The sequence below is a fragment of the Passer domesticus genome, chromosome W, assembly GCF_036417665.1.
Source record: "Passer domesticus isolate bPasDom1 chromosome W, bPasDom1.hap1, whole genome shotgun sequence".
In the NCBI taxonomy this organism is placed as follows: Eukaryota; Metazoa; Chordata; class Aves; order Passeriformes; family Passeridae; genus Passer; species Passer domesticus.
The window spans coordinates 11,287,484-11,305,528 of NC_087511.1; the positions used below are offsets into that span (position 1 = coordinate 11,287,484).

At 38.2% G+C, this 18,045-nt stretch overlaps 1 protein-coding gene across 9 annotated transcripts in view; it reads right to left on the reverse strand.

The window, feature by feature from the left end:
- Nucleotides 1-18,045, reverse strand: part of LOC135289175 (chromodomain-helicase-DNA-binding protein 1-like) — a 94,980-nt gene that overhangs the window by 4,684 nt on the left and 72,251 nt on the right. For 8 of the 9 annotated variants that reach the window (XM_064402604.1, XM_064402598.1, XM_064402605.1 and 5 more), the window contains 14 exons: nt 17,671-17,819; nt 17,304-17,400; nt 17,127-17,222; nt 13,761-13,937; nt 13,393-13,553; nt 11,739-11,780; nt 11,009-11,139; nt 10,438-10,576; nt 9,577-9,727; nt 6,552-6,674; nt 6,065-6,193; nt 3,467-3,715; nt 2,911-3,051; nt 659-837 (listed from right to left, as the gene is read on the reverse strand). In XM_064402604.1, the coding sequence (XP_064258674.1) occupies nt 659-837; nt 2,911-3,051; nt 3,467-3,715; nt 6,065-6,193; nt 6,552-6,674; nt 9,577-9,727; nt 10,438-10,576; nt 11,009-11,139; nt 11,739-11,780; nt 13,393-13,553; nt 13,761-13,937; nt 17,127-17,222; nt 17,304-17,400; nt 17,671-17,819 (1,964 nt within the window). The remainder of the gene's footprint in view (nt 1-658; nt 838-2,910; nt 3,052-3,466; nt 3,716-6,064; nt 6,194-6,551; nt 6,675-9,576; nt 9,728-10,437; nt 10,577-11,008; nt 11,140-11,738; nt 11,781-13,392; nt 13,554-13,760; nt 13,938-17,126; nt 17,223-17,303; nt 17,401-17,670; nt 17,820-18,045) is intronic. The other variant, XM_064402607.1, reaches the window with a different exon arrangement.

Consider the following 18,045-nt stretch of genomic DNA (forward strand, 5'->3'; position numbering starts at 1 on the left):
TAAAGGATTAAGTGCACATTATGATAAGACTAAATCTAACTGCATTAATAACTTAACAACAAAATATAGCAAGTTTATAAACCAACATTTTCCTCAATTTTTCCAACGTTATCACCTCACAGATACATAAGAACACTTAAAACATTTCATTTTGAAATACATTTCTATGTTATGATAAATGGTTTTTTATCAAGTCAGTTAATATGATTTAGAGTATATTTTTAAAAAGAATAAAGGATTCTGCAACTCAAAATCATTCAAAGTTCAACACACACATTTATAATGGCCTGTTTTTAGCATGAATAAAAACCAAAACCAAAAGTCAATATTGAAAAAGGCAGATTCTTTAATGATAAGAACTCTTTTCCACTAAACATGAAATATACTCTAAATACAGTTATTTTCTCTTTGCATTTGGTTTTAAAAAGTAAGAGGACTCCACCTACTGGACAAAATGCATTGCTATGCAAGTACAAAAAAGTGGAACCAATAAAAGCTGTAACCACTTTTAATAATCTTTTCATAAGTCCTTATTTAACACAGCAGAAAAATAAAATAAATGGAGAATAATAAATGAGAAATAATTAAAAATTATTCTACTTAATATAAGCTATTATGGATTTCCCCTTTTCAAGAAAAATCATGCAGAATAACTTACTTTCTCCACTGTTTAATTTGTTCAGGATTTGTGTACTCCTTTAGACATTCAGTAATGTGGTCCCCAATTTTGATTAGGCACTGTCTAGTATGTTCCAGCTGTTCCCTTTCAGAAAGGCCTTTCTCTGGTCTATCCAATTGTTTCAATGCTGCTTTAACAGGCCTCATTCTTTCTTTGCACTGTAATTTTTTTAAAAAGGTATACATTAATTCAAAAATAAAAATATAAAAATCATAAAACATGACTCACCCTTACACAGGCAAAGACAGTACTTTTGTAAGCCAAATGAAAAATGAGTCTTTGCTTGCAGCTCTTTTAGTTTTACTATAAAATTTCATTTGGAAAAGTAGCTTTTTAAATCCAGTTGAAAACTTACTTATGTATGAAAGTATTAAATTGTATGTAACACATATTAAAGATTTAAGAAAGCACTAAGTTAATATAAAAGATTTTCTGAGGGAAAGGAATTACTAGGTTTTACAATCATGGGTTTAACTTTCAGCACAAGTATATAGGACATAAGTTATTTTACTTTTTAGAGCCTTGAAAGCTATACAAACTCAGTGCCAAGATTAGGTATGAGAATGTTTAATATATTTTAAGTAGATACTTTCTGCAAGAATTAAACTTGGCATTCAACAGAGGATCAGCACTCCTTCTCTGTGCAGCTTTTAAGCCTGAGTTCTATGCAGGTACTAGGATAAAGCTAGTTTAGGTGTCCCCAAATTAGTAACAGTGATGATAACACATGTACTCATAGATATATTTAATATGTCTATGCTTGAATCTTCACACTAATTTAAACATGTTAATAGTAAATACAGATAAACCAGTTAGCATGTTTTAAATTATAGACCTTTGCTTGGAAATACCATTCAATCACAATGGCAAGGTAGATGAAATGCATATTTTTACCTGTCACAAGACAGACAAGAAGTCAAATGAGTTAGCCTCAACAACCCACAGCAGTAATTTCCATTTGAAAAGATAAACATGCTAATTAGATTGCATCTGATCATGGCATAATGATAAATATACTTTCCTGAACAGAGGGCCTGGACAAAAAAATGTTCTATATTCAAACCCAACCTATAATTACTCCCACTAAGGAAGGAAGACAAGTCTATATATCCAGAATCAAAAATATGAGGGATTTTGGAGATCACAATCACTGTGTCAACATCTAGGGACAACTCAAAAGTCAGTTAAGCTGTTTCATTACCAGATCATGCCATTAAATAATTAAGCAGCTACATTACCTATTGCACTAACCACAGCTTAAGCAACTTTTAAAAAGACAGTTTACAAAGTACACTGCTTAAGTGTAGAGGTGAACAGAGAAGCGTAATTGTACATGGGAATTGTGTGATTTTTCAGTCACCTAACTACTCACCAGATATGCTGGAAATTATAGATGAATCACTTATAACATCATTTAGATTAAAAAAAAAAACAACAAACAACGCAAAACAACAATCCCTGCATAGGTAAACTAGTCAGTACCATACTGATGAGAAAACAAGAGCATTTGCTTCTTACAGCCAGCACCACAGTAGACCCAGTAAACCTGTCTAGCAGTAACAGACAACTGTTGAAAGCAGAATGATAGAACTTTTACAGCAGAAAAGTAGCTGCTCAAAGTAAATTTTAGCATCCTTCCAAAGTCCCCAATCAGCCTATAAAATCTTACATACCTCCCTTTTGTTCTTCCAATATTGTTTCTATTGTGGACAAAAGTAGTGATATAACTGAAATTCTTTTGGTATCAGAGATATTACTCCAGCAAGATATTTCTAAGGACTTTAGGATTTGTTCCTTCCTCTGTCTAATGCAGGAAATCTGTAATACTTTAAGAGCAACTTTCTCTTGTTAGCTTACAAAGAACAAAGGGGTATTTGATAAGGCAAAGTCAGAGACTACAGCAGCTGCATTAAAATTCATTAATTTCTGGCCTTTAAGAAGGACATGAATTATTCCTGAGGATGTATCTTCACAGTCTGTATTTTAAAACTATAAAGCACACACAACTAGACAAATACTCTTCACTATACTGCATAAATGCAATAAAATAAAACTGTTAACCTGAAAACAAAACTGAATTTAGTATAGTGTCGATAAGCCTTCACTGATCTAAGATTTTACTGGCAACAGATACGTGTATTATAATACCTAATAGCAGAATCAAAAACATCAGACATTGTACTCATTTAGTATATCAAGTGTAAACATTAAGTTATCAACAAGGGACTTACCACACTGAATGTCCTCTGATCCAGTTCTTCAGATTCTTCTGAAATTGGAACTGTTTCATTAGTTGCAGTAATATGAACTGGAATATCCAACAATGAAACTTTTTTATTTTTTTCTTTATTTTCAGATTTGAGTTCATTTGCCTAAGAAAAAAACATGAAAATTTATCTGATAAGCAAACCTTATTTTTGGGCTGAAATTATACTGTAATTAGGCAATCACTGCATTATCTTCAATAATAACAAAAAGAAAGAAAGAAAAATCTGTCATGTAGTGATAGTACCTTTTATTTTCTCTCTCAGAGGGATGGAGAAGGAGGATGGACAAGTTTCTTGCACCACTTGCACTCTCAGTCCCACTAAGCTATAGATCTTTAATAAGGTAATTTCCTATTTCATTTGCCTGTCCTTGTACTTACAAGTGGCAAAAATAAAACTTCACATGATTCAAAAAATTTCAATGAAATGACTGATCCAAAATATCTTTTCAACTCAAAATCATTCACAAAAATCTGGTGGCCTTTTCTAGTGCCATATAAGAAAAAATAAACCTAGTTACCTTTTCTTCCTTTACTTCTTTTTCTTTCTGTGTGGATTCTTTTAGTTTGCTTTCTCTCTTTTCTTTAATACTTTTTAACTCTTTCTTATCCTCTTTTTTCTCTCTTTTTAAATGCCTCTTATTTTCTTTTTCTCTTATCTCTCTTTTTTCCACAGCTTCCATCTTTATACCAATCTCTGGCTCAGGCTTTTCTTCATTTTCTTCTGCTTTTATTTTTTTATGTGAACATTTCACTGAAACAATCTCATCCTGAAATACACAAGCATATATGTCACATCAAATAGAGTTTCTAACTATACAAGTTTTGTAACCATCAGATTAAAATGTACTTTTTTCTGTGTGTGATTTCTTTAGACTTAGGTTTAACACCTATCAAATGGAGCTGGATGCAGTTTCAAAACAAGATGAGGACTACTCACTCATTTCCTTAATGTGACACAAAACAAGTATTGATTGGGCAGGGGTAATGGGCATGTGAGAGATTAAATCCATTTAACTTTTGTATTACCAAAGAAATCTGCTCCTGTAAAAAGTAGTGAAGCTGCAAAGAGATAAAAGCAATAAGGAACTAGACCTCACAAGACTGAGCTGATTTTTCAGGGCATGGTGATGATAAAAGACTTCTGTTCTGGTAATTTTGTTCCAGTAACTTTTGTCTGACCCCAAATTAAACAGTCACAGTCACAGGAGAAGGGAACAGAGTTCCAACTTTTGCTTTTTCAAAGATGCTTTGAAGAATCTAGTGTCTTTTCAGCTACTTTCAAAGTCACAAAATTAGGTGCAACGTGGCCCCTAAACCTAATCTGTCGGGGTTTTTTTTTTCTTCTCTATAGTGGTTTCTGCTGTGTGATAAATAAATGAACCAACAAAAACAGAGTCCTAAAGGAAAACATCAAAAGTAATAAAAACATAACAAAGTTGAGTAGCCTATTAGAACAATATCTATTGAATAATAGTCAAACTTAACAAGTCCATGGGCCCTGATGGGATGCATCCACATGTGCTAAAGGAATTGGCAAACATCACTGCTAGGTCACTTGCAATCATCTTTGAAGGAGGACCCAGGGAACTACAGGCCACTCAGCTTCACCTCAATCCCTGGAAAAGTGATGGAGCACCTCACTCTGGAGGCCATGTCTATCCCCATGGATGACAAGAAGGTGATCAGGAGTAGTCAGCATGGATTCACCAAAGGGAAATCATGCTTGCCCAACCTGATTGCTTTCTACAATGGGACAGCTGGCTGGATAGATGAGAGGAGTACATATTGCCCACCTGGACTTCAGCAAGGCTTTCAACAGTCTCCTGTGACATCCTCATATCATAGTGGACAGTGAGGCAGATCGAGAACATGGCTGAAAGGCAGGTCTCAGAGTGTTGTGATCAGTTGTAGTCTAGTTGGAGGCCTGTCACTATTGGTGTCCCCTAAGATTCATTGCTGGGCTCAGTATTGTTTACCTTGTTCATCAATAACTTGGATGAAGGGGTAGATGCCTCCTCAGCAAGTTCACTGATGATACAAAGTTGGGAGGAGTGGCTGATACCTCAGAGGGCTGTGCAGCCCTTCAGAAGGACCTCGACAAGTTGGAGAGATGGGCAGGGGGGCACCTTCTGAAATTCAGCAAGGCAAATGCAGGGTCCTGCATATGGGTAAGAATAACCTCAGGCACCGGTACAGGCTGGGGGTGACCTGCTGGAAAGCAGCTCTGCGGAGAAGGACCTTGGGGACCTGGTGGACAACAAGCTGCCCATGCGCCAGCAGTGCCCTTGTGGCCAAGAAGGCAAATGGTATCCTGGGGTGCATTCGGACGAGCATTGCCAGCAGGTCAAGGGAGGTGAACCTGCCACTCTATTCAGTCCTAGTGAGGCACATCTGGAGTGCTGTGTCCAGTTTTGGGCTCCTCGGTATGAGAGAAACATGGAACTCCTGAAGGGAATCCAGCAGAAGGCTACAAAGATTATTAGGGGACTGGAGCATCGCACTTAGGAAAAAAAAACTGAGGGAGCTGGGTCTCTTCAGTCTGGAGGGGAAAGATCTGAGAGGGGACCTTATCAGTATCCCCTTATCTGAAGGGAGGGTGTCAGAGGATGGAGCCAGGCTCTTCTCGGTGGTGCCAAGCAATAGGACAAGAGGCAATGGGCAGAAACTGGAACACAGGAAGGTCCACCTGAACATGAGGAAGAACTTTACTGTGCGGGTGACTGAGCAATGGAACAGATTATCCACAGAGGGTGTGGAATATCCTTCTCTGGAGATATTCAAGAACTGTCTGGTCACAATCCCGAGTAACATACTCTAGGGGACCTAGCTTGAGCAGGGAGGTTGGACTAGATGACCTGACCCATTCTGTGATAATGAAATCCCTGACATGCACAGAAGTATTCACTTGCATGTCTCAAAACACTGTTTATTTATGCTGTACTTTCTAAACAATCTTGATTTTTTTTCCTGAGCCTGAACAAAAGTTGCTACCTGAAGAATCATAATCAGTAGTAAAAATGGATTAGCCAGAAACATTAGTTTTATATTTAGATTTTTAAATAAAATTGCATTTCAAGAAGATAAAATGCTCAAGTCTTTACATGAATGATGTTTACCTCATTATACTCATCATCATCAGATTTTTCTGAGGGTGGTGATGAGTCACTTTTTATTTCTTCTTTAATCTTTGCAGCCTTTGTTGCTCTATTCTTCTTACTTCTTGCTTTCTTCCTCTTTGAATTGCCCTGAATGTAAATTAGCATCTTTGTTATGTCAACTGACAAGTGTCTTGCATCACAGTTGCAGAAAAAGATTTTGGTTTTTATGTTAAAGAAAGCATTCAATTTAGTTATTGCCACTAATGACCACCACTTTTCTCAGGATTGGACACCAAGCCTAATGCAACAGTAAAGAATATTTACAAATAAGGAAGAAAAAAACAATATTAAACTTGCAATACATTCCTTGAGTTAGTCTCATATAATTCAATTACCAATACAGAGAAAAATGACACAAAGAAGAGTGGAACTAAGAATAAAACAAGTATCTGCTGACATTCCCATAGGTATATTAATTTGCTACTGAATATTAAGCTTAACTTACTGCACCAGTAAGTCTTTGCACTTCTTTTCTTGCAAGGTCTTTATTCAGTAATTTAATGAGGTAATCTGCACGGGTCTGCAACTGCTTTGCCTGCGGTTTCTTATCTGGGTCATCAGGTAAAATCTGAGGAGAGCAATGGTAGCATCAAATACAAGTACACGTTATCAGATTAGGAAGTTGCTAGTGTGAAGCATTGAGAACAGAAAAAGCTGAATAAAAAAAATAAATAAAAATAAATAAAAAAACAATCCACTCCAACTATACCTGACCAATATGCAGGCAGCCTCAAGGAATGGAGAACTTAACCATTTTATTGTTCCTCAAACATACAACTAATGTAGTCTTGAAAATATTCTCACAAAATTTACAGTCAGTTCAAGAAACTAGCCTCAGATTTCTGTTTCCACTCTCATAGTTCATCTAAAAAATTCAGAGCTCCTGTACCACTGTCATCCACAGATCTCCTAGTTCTGCTGTGTGCTTCTAAATGCATTAACTCATTACCACAGGATATGCAGAAGCAAAAAAAAAAAAAAAAAGAAAAAGAAATTGTGGTTTCATAAAACAAGCAATTAATGGAAGGCAGGGGCAGGAGATCATTAAACAGATTTATATACAACCCTGGCTTCTCAAATCCCAAAGCTACAGGTTGGCAGAACCATTGTGTTTGCTTCACTCCAGTATTTCCCTAAGTGTTTCTTACTACTTCTAAGCAGCCATTGCACTACTTCTAATCTGACAAATACAGCAATTCTCATGTTGCAAATGAAAGTCACTTTCAAGCAAAGAAAACAGGGTTGGGAAACCAGACCAAAATCCCCAAACCAACTTCCCTCCAAAAGATCAAGAATAAAATTACAGAATTCATAGAATTATTTAGGTTGGAAAAGACCTCTGAGATCATTGAGTCTAACTTTTGACCAATCATCACCTTGTCAACTAGACCATGGCAATAAGTGTCACATCCAGTCGTTTCCTGAACACCTCTGGGGATGGTGACTCCAACACTTCCCTGGGCAGTCCACTCAAATGTTTAACAACTCTTTCCATGAAGAAATTTCTCCTGATGTCCAACTATAATCTCCCTGGCACAGCTTAAGGCCACATCCTCTTGTCCTGTCACAAGTTGCCTGGGAAAAGAGGCCGACTCTCACCATGTTACAACCTCCTTTCAGGTAGTTGTAGAGAGTGATAAGGTCTGCCCTGAGCCTCCTTTCCTCTAGGTTAAACAACCCCAGTTCCCTCAGCCGCTCCTCATATGACTTACTCTCTAGACCCTTCAGCAGCTCCATTGCCCTTCTCTGGACTCGCTCCAGCACTTCAATGTCTGTCTTGAAGTGAGTGGCCCAAACCTGAACACAGGACTCAAGGTATGGCCTCACCAGTGTAGAGTACAGGGGGACAATTACTGCCCTGGTTCTGCTTCCCACACTATTTCTGATACAAGCCAGGATGCCATTGGTCTTCTTGGCCACCTGGGCACACACTGGCTCATGTTCAGCTGGCTGCCAACCAGCAGCCCCAGGGCCTTTTCTGCTGAGCAGCTTTCCAGACACTCTTCCCCAAGCCTGTAGCGCTGCAGGGGGTTGTTGTGACCCAAGTGCAGGACCCAGCACTTGGCCTTGTTGAACTGAATACCATTGGTCTTGGCCCATTGATCCAGCCTGTTTAAACCCCTCTGCAGAGCCTTCCTACCCTCCAGCAGATTAACACTTCCACCCAACTTAGTGTCATCTGCAAACTTACTGAGGGTGGCCTCAATCCCCTCATTCAGATCAATAAATGTATTAAACAGGACTGGGCCCAATACTGATCCTTGGGCATGGCCATCCAGCCAATTCTTAACACATCAAGGACTGCACCTGTCCAAGCTGTGGGTTGACAGCTTTTCCAGGAGAATGCTGTGGGAGACAGTATCAAAGGCTTTGCTGAAGTCCAAGCAGACACATCCACAGCCTTTTCCTCATCCACTAGGCAGTTTGCCTTGTCATAAAAGTAGATCAGGCAGGTTAGGCAGGACCTACATTTCCTAAACCCATGGTGGCTGGGTCAGATTCCTTGGTTGTCCAGTATGTGCCATGTGATCACACTCAAGATGATCTGCTCCCTAACCTTGCTGGATACCGAGGTCAGACTGACAGGTCTGTACTTCCCTGGATGCTCCTTCCAGCCTTTCTTGTAGCTGGGCATCACATTGGTCAACCTCCAGTCATCTGGAACCTCCCTAGTTAGCCAGAACTGATGACAAATGATGAAGAGCATCTTACTGAGCTCTTCTGCCAGCTCCCTCAGTACCCTTGGATGAATCCCATCTGGCCCCATAGACTTGTGAGTGTCTAAGTGGCTCAGCAGCTCACTACCTACCTCCTCCTGGATTACAGGGGGACTATTCTGCTCCTTATCCTTGTCTATCAGCTTAGGGGGTCAGTTGTTCTGAGGATAACTGGTCTTACTGTAAGACTGAGGCAAAGAAGGCATTAAGTACCTTTGCCTTTTCCTCATCCTTGGTTACGTTTTCCCCTGCATCCAATAAGGAATGGAGATTCTCCCTGGCCCTCCTTTTGATGTTAATGTATTTGTAAAAACATTTTTTATTATCTTTCACAGCAGTGGCCAGGTTGAATTCTATTTGAGCTTTTGCCTTTCTAAATTTTCTCTCTAGATGACCTAACAACATCCTTGTACTCTTCCTGATTTGCCTGCTCCTTCTTCCAAAAGTCTGGAATTAATTCAAATTAACACAACTAGAGCATTTAAACTAGGGAAGCAAAAGATGAAAGAGAGAATTCAAGTGATAGAGACACAAAGAAATACAGAATCATAGCAGACTCTAAGAAGGTATTCTTCAACTGAATACACAAAATCTTAAAAATCTAATAGTTTAGCAAAAGGATACAAAGAAGTACAACTGACCTAACTTCTGGGCAATTACAGTTATCATAAAATAAACTTTTTCAGTAACTCTTCTTATTAACATTATTACCTAAATAAAAAACTCCTTGATGAAATTTTGCAGATGACATACCTTCTGTGTCAAACTGAGATCAGGATCCATTTTTATCATTTCCCAGCTGCCATAGCCATATTCATAGATACCTATTAACAGATTGGAATCATCTTCCTTACCCCAATCTATATCAAAATGAGCTGCCTTGGTGTGGCATGGGATGACATATCTAGTAGAAATAAATTAGAAATATAAATAAGCAAACTTCCCAAACTTAGTAAGGGATAGAAGAACATGCCATATATTACTGAGATCCTGGTATATTTAGTAAGTAATCCACATAACTATCAGGCTTTCTTACAATTTCTATAAAATATTTATTCAAATCAGTACCAAAACATGTTTTAAAGGAGATCAAGATTAAGATATAAAAACAGTCATCTATCTGTGGCCATGGACTGAGTCAGAACTGGCTAACCATGAAGATAAGCTTAGAATATTACTCAAGTGTAACTGCTAAGTGAATAAGCAGATAGTCTAGGGACTATGATACACAAGGTAGTAAGCTAAAAAGTTCATAGGTCTAAACAACTACTAACAATTACCATCTGCTCCATTTTGACAAATATTGCATTCTCTCAGGCAGAGGTGACACAAAGCAGTTCCTCAACAAGTCTGATTTCTAGCCCGGAATAATTAAGAATAACTGAACCCAGTCCCCAATGAATACAGTTCAGAAGCCAAAGCAAATACCGGCTTCTAAGGAGAGAGAGGAAAGAATAAAGAAAGAATGTGGAGCAGATTTCTGCTGCCAGTTTTTAGAGGTAATGGAGTGGCATGGGTGTCCCAGTGTACTCAGTCTGGATTGCTTAAATATATTCATAAAAGCCTTGAATAACTTTCTTCATTATGGGTTCCTTTAGGAAGAAAAAAAAATACCTTTTCCTTTCTTCTGGATCTGCAGGAATGGATTTGTGCAATGGTGCCAACTCTTCTTCATGAGAAATAACTAACTTTGCATTCACCTGCACTCCTGATATTCGGAATGTTGGGCCTTTAACTTTCCCAAATCTACCTCCTTAAAATAAAGGAACAAATTATTAAAATATTTAGTTTTTATGTGTGTCTTATAGACAAACATAGAGAAAAAAAGAAAGTTTGATGCTATAGCAGCAGACATTCAATTATAGGAAATGAATTTTTCTTAACCAAATGCTTTAATTAAACACCAGAACCTCAAGGTCTTCCAGTTAATACTAGCAGATTAATTTTAAATTTCATGGTAAAGAAAAACCATATTGCATTCTACTATGACAACTCAGGGAAAGGGGGAAGAAAAACAAAACAAAAGTCTTCTTACTAAAATCCTTTTTTCTAAATCACCTAGCATGCTAACATTTTGCTAATGTTTTCCCCTAACACAATTGTTTTGTTATAATCAGAGTACAAGAATCATTCATATCTCTTTGACACTTTTTATTCCTCTCCCCCAGCCCCAAATACACTTTACCTGCTCTTTCTTGGCCAAAGGAATTGTCCTTTAAAGCCTTAATGCATCCATTATGTACAAGTTCTCCCAGACGTCTAAGGTCTAGCTCAGATTTATCAACTAGCTCAGCATCTCTAGCTATAGCATCTAACCTGGAAGAAAACAAATATGTTTTTACAGCTCTAAAACTTTAGTATTATGAATGACTCCTTCAGATTTTGAAACTAGAAAAGTGATCCTGTAAGTTATCATTCATCCACACTTGCTGTGTAAAATTTTAATGCATGCAGTTAAAAGCAGCTAAAGAAAAGAATACAGAAACTATAAAAAAGGGTATTTCACATAAAGGACTATACAACAGGAAATATAAAGGATCCTATCAATGCAGTTTTGAGTTACATTTCAACACATTCTTTTAAATAGAAAAGGAACCATTATTAAGTCTATGGTTTTATTCACTTATCAAACAAAAAAACCTGAATGACTGTCACTAAAGCAGAATTAACAGAATAGTAGGTTAAGTATAAAGAAAAAGCAAGCAGTCTTGCAAAATGTAAAGATTTGTCAAACTGGCTGTGTACATATATACCATATACGATGAAAGGAAAAAAATAATTTAAATTCATGTCATAGTACAGGCAAAAGATTAGGCACACTATTTCCTTTTAACCTAAGGTTTCTTGGTGTAGTGTTTAATTTTAATAGAAACAAGGTACCAAGTTGCTATACAAATATAAGCAAATTAGTTTACCTTTCAAGTGGGCCACCAAATTTCTTGTAACTCTTTATAAACCTAATAACAGAAAATAATTTTGCAATTTAAAAAATGTATGCTTAACTACACTGGTTTTAAAAATGTACATGTAAAGTCTTAGTACAAGGCTATGTGGACAATGCAAAGAAAATAAGAACTAGAGAGACTAGGATGGCTTATTATATGAAGACAACCCACATTTAAAACCAGAGATCTATTTGTTTTAATAAATTATATAAATAAAACAACAGAAGATACAATTTCTTTCAAAAGTTACTTTACTAATTAGTTTCACATGACAAAAAATTCAGCAATGTGATGTGTCTAATCATAAAAATCAAATGTGGATTTATAGTAAATTGAGAATTCAGATATTATGTTAGGTCTCTCATAATAAAGAGAAGCTAGCGGCAATTTTAAGGTGATTTTAAGACTTAGGAAAACATAACATGAAAGATAAAGGAATGTAAGCACAAGAATACCCTTGACAAAAGCAGCAAACCATTATATATTAGATAAAATGAAAAGGAAACAAGGCTCTTAAAGGTTATTTATATAATCAAAAATATTTTATAAGCTGTACAGTATTTTAGAGAAAAACGAATACTTAAATTACAGAAGCAAAGTAGCATTTCAAAAACCAAAGTAAAGCAAAACAATTTCTATTCCTTCTCCCAAGTATTTTTAGCATCAAATATTGTGGGACCAGCTGCACAGATTCACTTATGTACTGGGTTTTGCTGAGATAAAGTTAATTTTGTTCAGAGCACCATATCTGCTAGTATGTTTTGGATTTGTGACCAAAACATTGTAATAACATGCTAATGTTTCAGCTCTTGCTTAACAGTGTTTTCACAGCATCAAGGCCTTTGCTGTTTATCATACCACCCCACCAGTGAGTAGGCTGGGGGTGCACAAGAAGTTGAGAGGGAACACAGCTGGGACAGCTGACCCCAACTGACCAAAGGGTTATTCCAGACCATATGGTGTCATGCTCGGCAATAAAAACTGTGTAGAAGGAGGGAGAGGGAATGTTTGGTGTTATGGTATCTGTCTTCCCAAGTAACTGTTACATATGGTGAAGCCCTGTTTTCCAGGAAATGGGTAAATGCTTGCTAGTGGGAAGTGGTGGATGAATTCCTTGTTTTGCTTTTCTTGTGCATGTGGCTTTTGCTTTCCCAATTAAACTGTCTTTATCTCAACCTACAAGTTTTCTCATTTCTACCCTTCTGATTCTCTCCCCAGCCCCTCTGGAGGAGACTGAGCAAGCAGCTGTGTGGTGCTTAGCTGCCTACCGAGGTTAAACCACAACAACATATAAATTTATTTATCTTTTTTTAGTTTTAAAATGCCTCATATAACATTAACACAAATACAATGGCAAGAAATTTAAAAAACCAAAACTCACTGAACCTTTTTGTAGAACATTTTTTTAACTCAAGTTATTCCTCACCAAAATAAGTTCAAATTCTGCACATAATAGTTCCTTACATCAGCATCCCAAACTACTCAAGAGTAAAGCCTTAAATGCCTAGAATAAAAAATTTAAACTAAATAAATGCAAAATAGACTCGTTTCCATATTTTCAAACTCTAAAATGACCAGAAAAAAGTTTTGTCCCTTTCAACATGCATGTCCCCCCACATCTTACCGCCTAATCTCTGCATCACTAAATCCTTTAATATTTTCTCGAGGAATAGTTCTCGGTCTTCCACGTTTTTTTGGTCGTTTTCTTTCTGAGACTGAGTCACTATCAGATCCAGAATATCTTCTCCTCCTACTGTGTTTCCCTTCACTTCCATTAAAGCTGATCTGGAATTTCAGATTAAGTAGTTCAAAGCTACATGATTAAACATTTTATTAATATGTTATCTAGCCTGTCAAAAATGAGGGGGGTATGTGTGTGGGTGCCACAAATGAAAACCACCCAACCCAAAAGTACAAGGTAAAACAACTGCAATAGAAAACCCAAATAATAACAACAACAAAATCAGTTAGTCAGTCAAAACCCAGAGATACCTGTTTTGCACAGTTTCTCATCCTTGGCAGCATATATATTTCTTCAAGTTCTTTTTGTCTTTCTTCCTCTTCTATTCGTCGCCGCTGGACTTCTGGAATGATTTCTTCCCAGTTTCTTAAATTTTGTTCTGGTTCCAACTCAATGTCATCTTCATCCATATTTGAAAAGTTAGCCACCTTAGATATTGGAAGATAAGTATTTTCACCAAATCAATACATCCTTTACTTATACAAAGAGCCAGTAATTAATATATTAGGAAAACTTAGTTCAGAATGACACTATTTATTTGTATATACACAAAATGTACACATATTAAATGCTTCATGAAGGACTGTCTCTAATGAAAATATTTTCAGAAATGAAACACACACACTGCACACAACATGGCTGAATATAAAGATAAGAATATTTTTCTTCTTTTACAAGTTGAGAACTACAAAACCACTATAAAATGCATACCCAATAGCTGTGATTGTTGTTTAAATTTCCTCAAAATAGAGAGCAAGTCTAACTATAGGTCAGAATTAATATGAAAGTATAATAATGTAGAACTAACTAAACATTAACAAACTGCAGAAATCACAGTATATTGCAAATGAATGATGAGCATAACATTTATTTACTACTCTACTGATCTAAAGAAGTCCAGCCCTGATTTAAACAAAACCAAACAAAACCACACCAAACTTAAACAACAAAAAGACCCACAAAAACAAAGAAAAAATGCCCCAACCAACAAAAATACCTCACCATCCACAACTGGACTCACTCAATATTTTAAGTATTATCCAGTTAAGCATATCTGGCATTTATGTTTACACAGGGTCTGAAAGAATTTTCTGAAAGTCATTAGCTAAGAAATCCAAATTTCATTCTTTGTTTTCAGAAGTACTACAGGTGCTTAACAGCATAAAGCATTAAATTAAAAACAGCTCTCCCCAGTATGTTAACAATTAAATCAAGGACTAATGTATTTGTAAATATCTTTCTTATTTTGTTAGCAAAATATATTATGTATTTTACATGCTTGCACTGGAAGTAATTACCCTGTTGTATTGGTTTTGCACAGCCTGGGGTTTTTTTTGGGGGGGGGAGGGGGCCACAGAGGTGGCTTCTGTGAGAAGCTGCTGGAAGCTTCCACCATGTCCAGCAGTGCCAATCCCTGATGGCTGTGAAGATGGACATGCTGCTGGCCAAAGCTGGGCCAATTAGAGAGGTTGGTAATGCCTCTGTGGTGACATATTTAAGAAGAAAATCAAAACAAAGTCACACAGTTTTTCCATCTAGTCAGAGAAGAGGAGGAGGTGAGAACATGTGAGGGAAAACAACATGGTGACACCAAATTTCAGTGGAGAAGGAAGGGGAAGAGGTGCTCCAAGTGCTGGAGCCAAGATCCCTCTGCAGGCTGTGATGATGACCATGATGAAGCAGGTTGTCCCTCTGCAGCCCATGGAGATCCATAGGGGATGCAGAGATCCACCCACAGCCTGTGGGGGAGGTGCTTGCAGCAGAGCGGGTGGATGCCTGGAGGAGGCTGTGGTCCAGTGGAAGACCCGGTGGAGAGAGAGGGCCCTTGCTTCGAGGCTGGAGCAGCCTGTCCTTGGAGGACTGCACCCTGTGGAAGAGTGACCCACGTCACAGCTGTTTTGGGTGGACTGCCTGCCCGTGGGGGGAATTCACGTTGCAGTAAGTGTGGTAGGACTGCTGCTCATGAGAGTGGACCCATGCCAGAGAAGTTCACGGAGAACTGTCTCCTGTGGGAGGGACCCCATGGTCTCATGGGGAAGGACTCCTCTCCCAGAGTAGTGGAAGAAACATTTGGGTGATGAACTGATCAAAACCTGCATGCCCTGTCTTTCTGCGCTGTCAATGGGAAGGAGGAAGGGGCTGAGGGGAAAAAGGTGTTTTAAGGGCTTATTTTACTTCTCATTATCCTCCTCTGATTCTGTTAGTAATAAATTCACTTTGAAACCTTAAGTTGAGCCTGTTTTGCCCTTGAAGTGTTTTCTCCTGGTCCTTAACTCATGAACCCTTCATTAATTTTTTTTCTCTCCTCTACCCAGCTGTGGCAGGGAAGGGTGAGCGAGCAACTCTTGTGGGTGCCTGGCATTGGGCCAGTGTCAAACCACGACACCTGCATAGGTGAATAGACATTGCATGCCAAAGAGCTTAGTGTTTCACACATTTCACAGAATCACAGAATATGCTGAGTTAGAAGGGACTCACAGGGACCAAAGTCCAACTCCTGGCTCTGCACAGGACACCCCCAAGAGTCACACCATGTGCCTGAGAGCATTTTCCAAACACTTGAACTCAGACAGGCTTGGTGCTGTGACCACTCCCCTGGGGAGCCTGTTCCAGTACCCAACCACCCTCTGGGCGAAGAACCTTTTTCTTATACCCAACCTAAACCTCCTCTGACTTAGCTCCATGCTGCTTCCTCAAGTCCTGTCACTGGTCACCAGGGAGAAGAGATCAGTGCCTGCCCCTCCACGTCCCTTCATGAGGATGTTGAAGACTTGAATGGAGTCTCCTCTCAGTCTCCTCTTTTCCAGGCTGAACAAGCCAAGTGATCTCAGCTGCTCCTCATAAGGCTTCCCCTCAAGGCCCTTCACCATCCTTGTGGCCCTCCTTTGGATGCTCTCTAATAGCTTAATGTCTTTTTTATATTTTGGCACCCAAAATTGAACACAATACTCAAGGTGAAGCCACAGCAGTGCAGAGCAGAGCGGGAAAATCACCTCCCTTGCCAGGCTGGCGATGCTGGGCCTGATTCCCCCCAGGACATGGTTGGGCCTCCTGGCTGCCAGGGCACTGCTGACTCATATTCAACTTGCTGTCAACCAGGACACCCAGGTCCCTTTCCATGGCACTGCTTTCCAGCCTCTCATTCCTCAGTCTGTCCATACATCCATCCAGGGTTGCTCCATCCCAAGTGCAGAATATGGCACTTGCCCTTGTTAAACTTCATATGGTTGGTGATTGCCCATTTCTCTAATTTCTTGAGGTCTCTCTGCAGGGCCTCTCTGACTTTGAGGGGGTCAACATTTCCTCCCAATTTTGTATCATCTGCAAATTTACTTTGTATCCCTTCAAGTCCTGTATTCAAGTCATTTATGAAGATGTTGAAGAGCACAGGGCCTAAGATGGAGCCCTGTGGAGCCCCACTACTGACAGGTTGCCAGTCTGATGTCACCCCATTCACTATAACCCCTTTTGCCCAATCCATGAGCCAGCTGCTCACCCATCACATGATGTGTGAATAATGTAAGAATGAAGGAAAGATAAATAGGTAAAGAAGAACAAAAAATAGCATTGATAAAGGAAAGTATAATTAAGGAAAGAGGGAGGGAACAGAGCAATACCTTGAACTGTGAAAGTAACTCATCTCCTACAGTCAGTGGACCTGGTTCATTTTCTCGAGTTTCAGCCCTCTTCAGGATTTCATCTATATCCATTTCCTGAAACAGAAGTTTCTCTTTACAACAAAACAATTAATATGTTTCTCTGTCCACCAAGTGTAGATGCACTGTTCCATTTACCTGAGGCTCCTCTTCTTCCCCTTCAGGTTCTTTAAACAGTTCCTCAGCACCAAACTTCAAAATTGCTGATAACTCTTCCTTATTAAAAGGTGTTGAGCTGAAATACAGAAAGTTTCACATAAACACTTTAAGTGAATGATTTCAATTTACTATAACCACGAGTCAAATTTCCTTGTCTTAAATAAAAACTAGTTTTAATATGTAAAAAAATAAATTACATGGACAACATACTTTGCAGTCTTTACTTATACAACTCCTTACCACATAATTTTTGCCTTTTATTAACCAAGTGAAATGACTTGAATTTTTACTCAAATAGTCAGGTATACTTAAGCATAAGGTAATATGAAAGAATAAGCAAATATACCTGGAGGGAGTAGAGCCTGTATGTAGTACAGTTTTTCCTGTAGTATCCATTCTCTGAATTACTAAGTGATCTAACACCATCTTTTTCTTGGCTCTTTCAAGAATGTCTTCTTCTACTGATGCTTTTGTGACTAGCCGATAAATATTAACCTATGTATATTACAAAAAAGGTTTTATTTGCCTGCTCACAAATTACCCAGGAAAAAATACACAGATGAAGTTAACAAAAATCTCTTGAGCAACAACAGGGAGAAATATTGGCCATGATTACAAATCTAAATCTTACTGAACTAGTATTGCATATATAAAACCAGTCAATCATGTTATCACAGTCTCTATAGAAATTATATTAAAAAAAGTTCTTAGACCTCTCCGC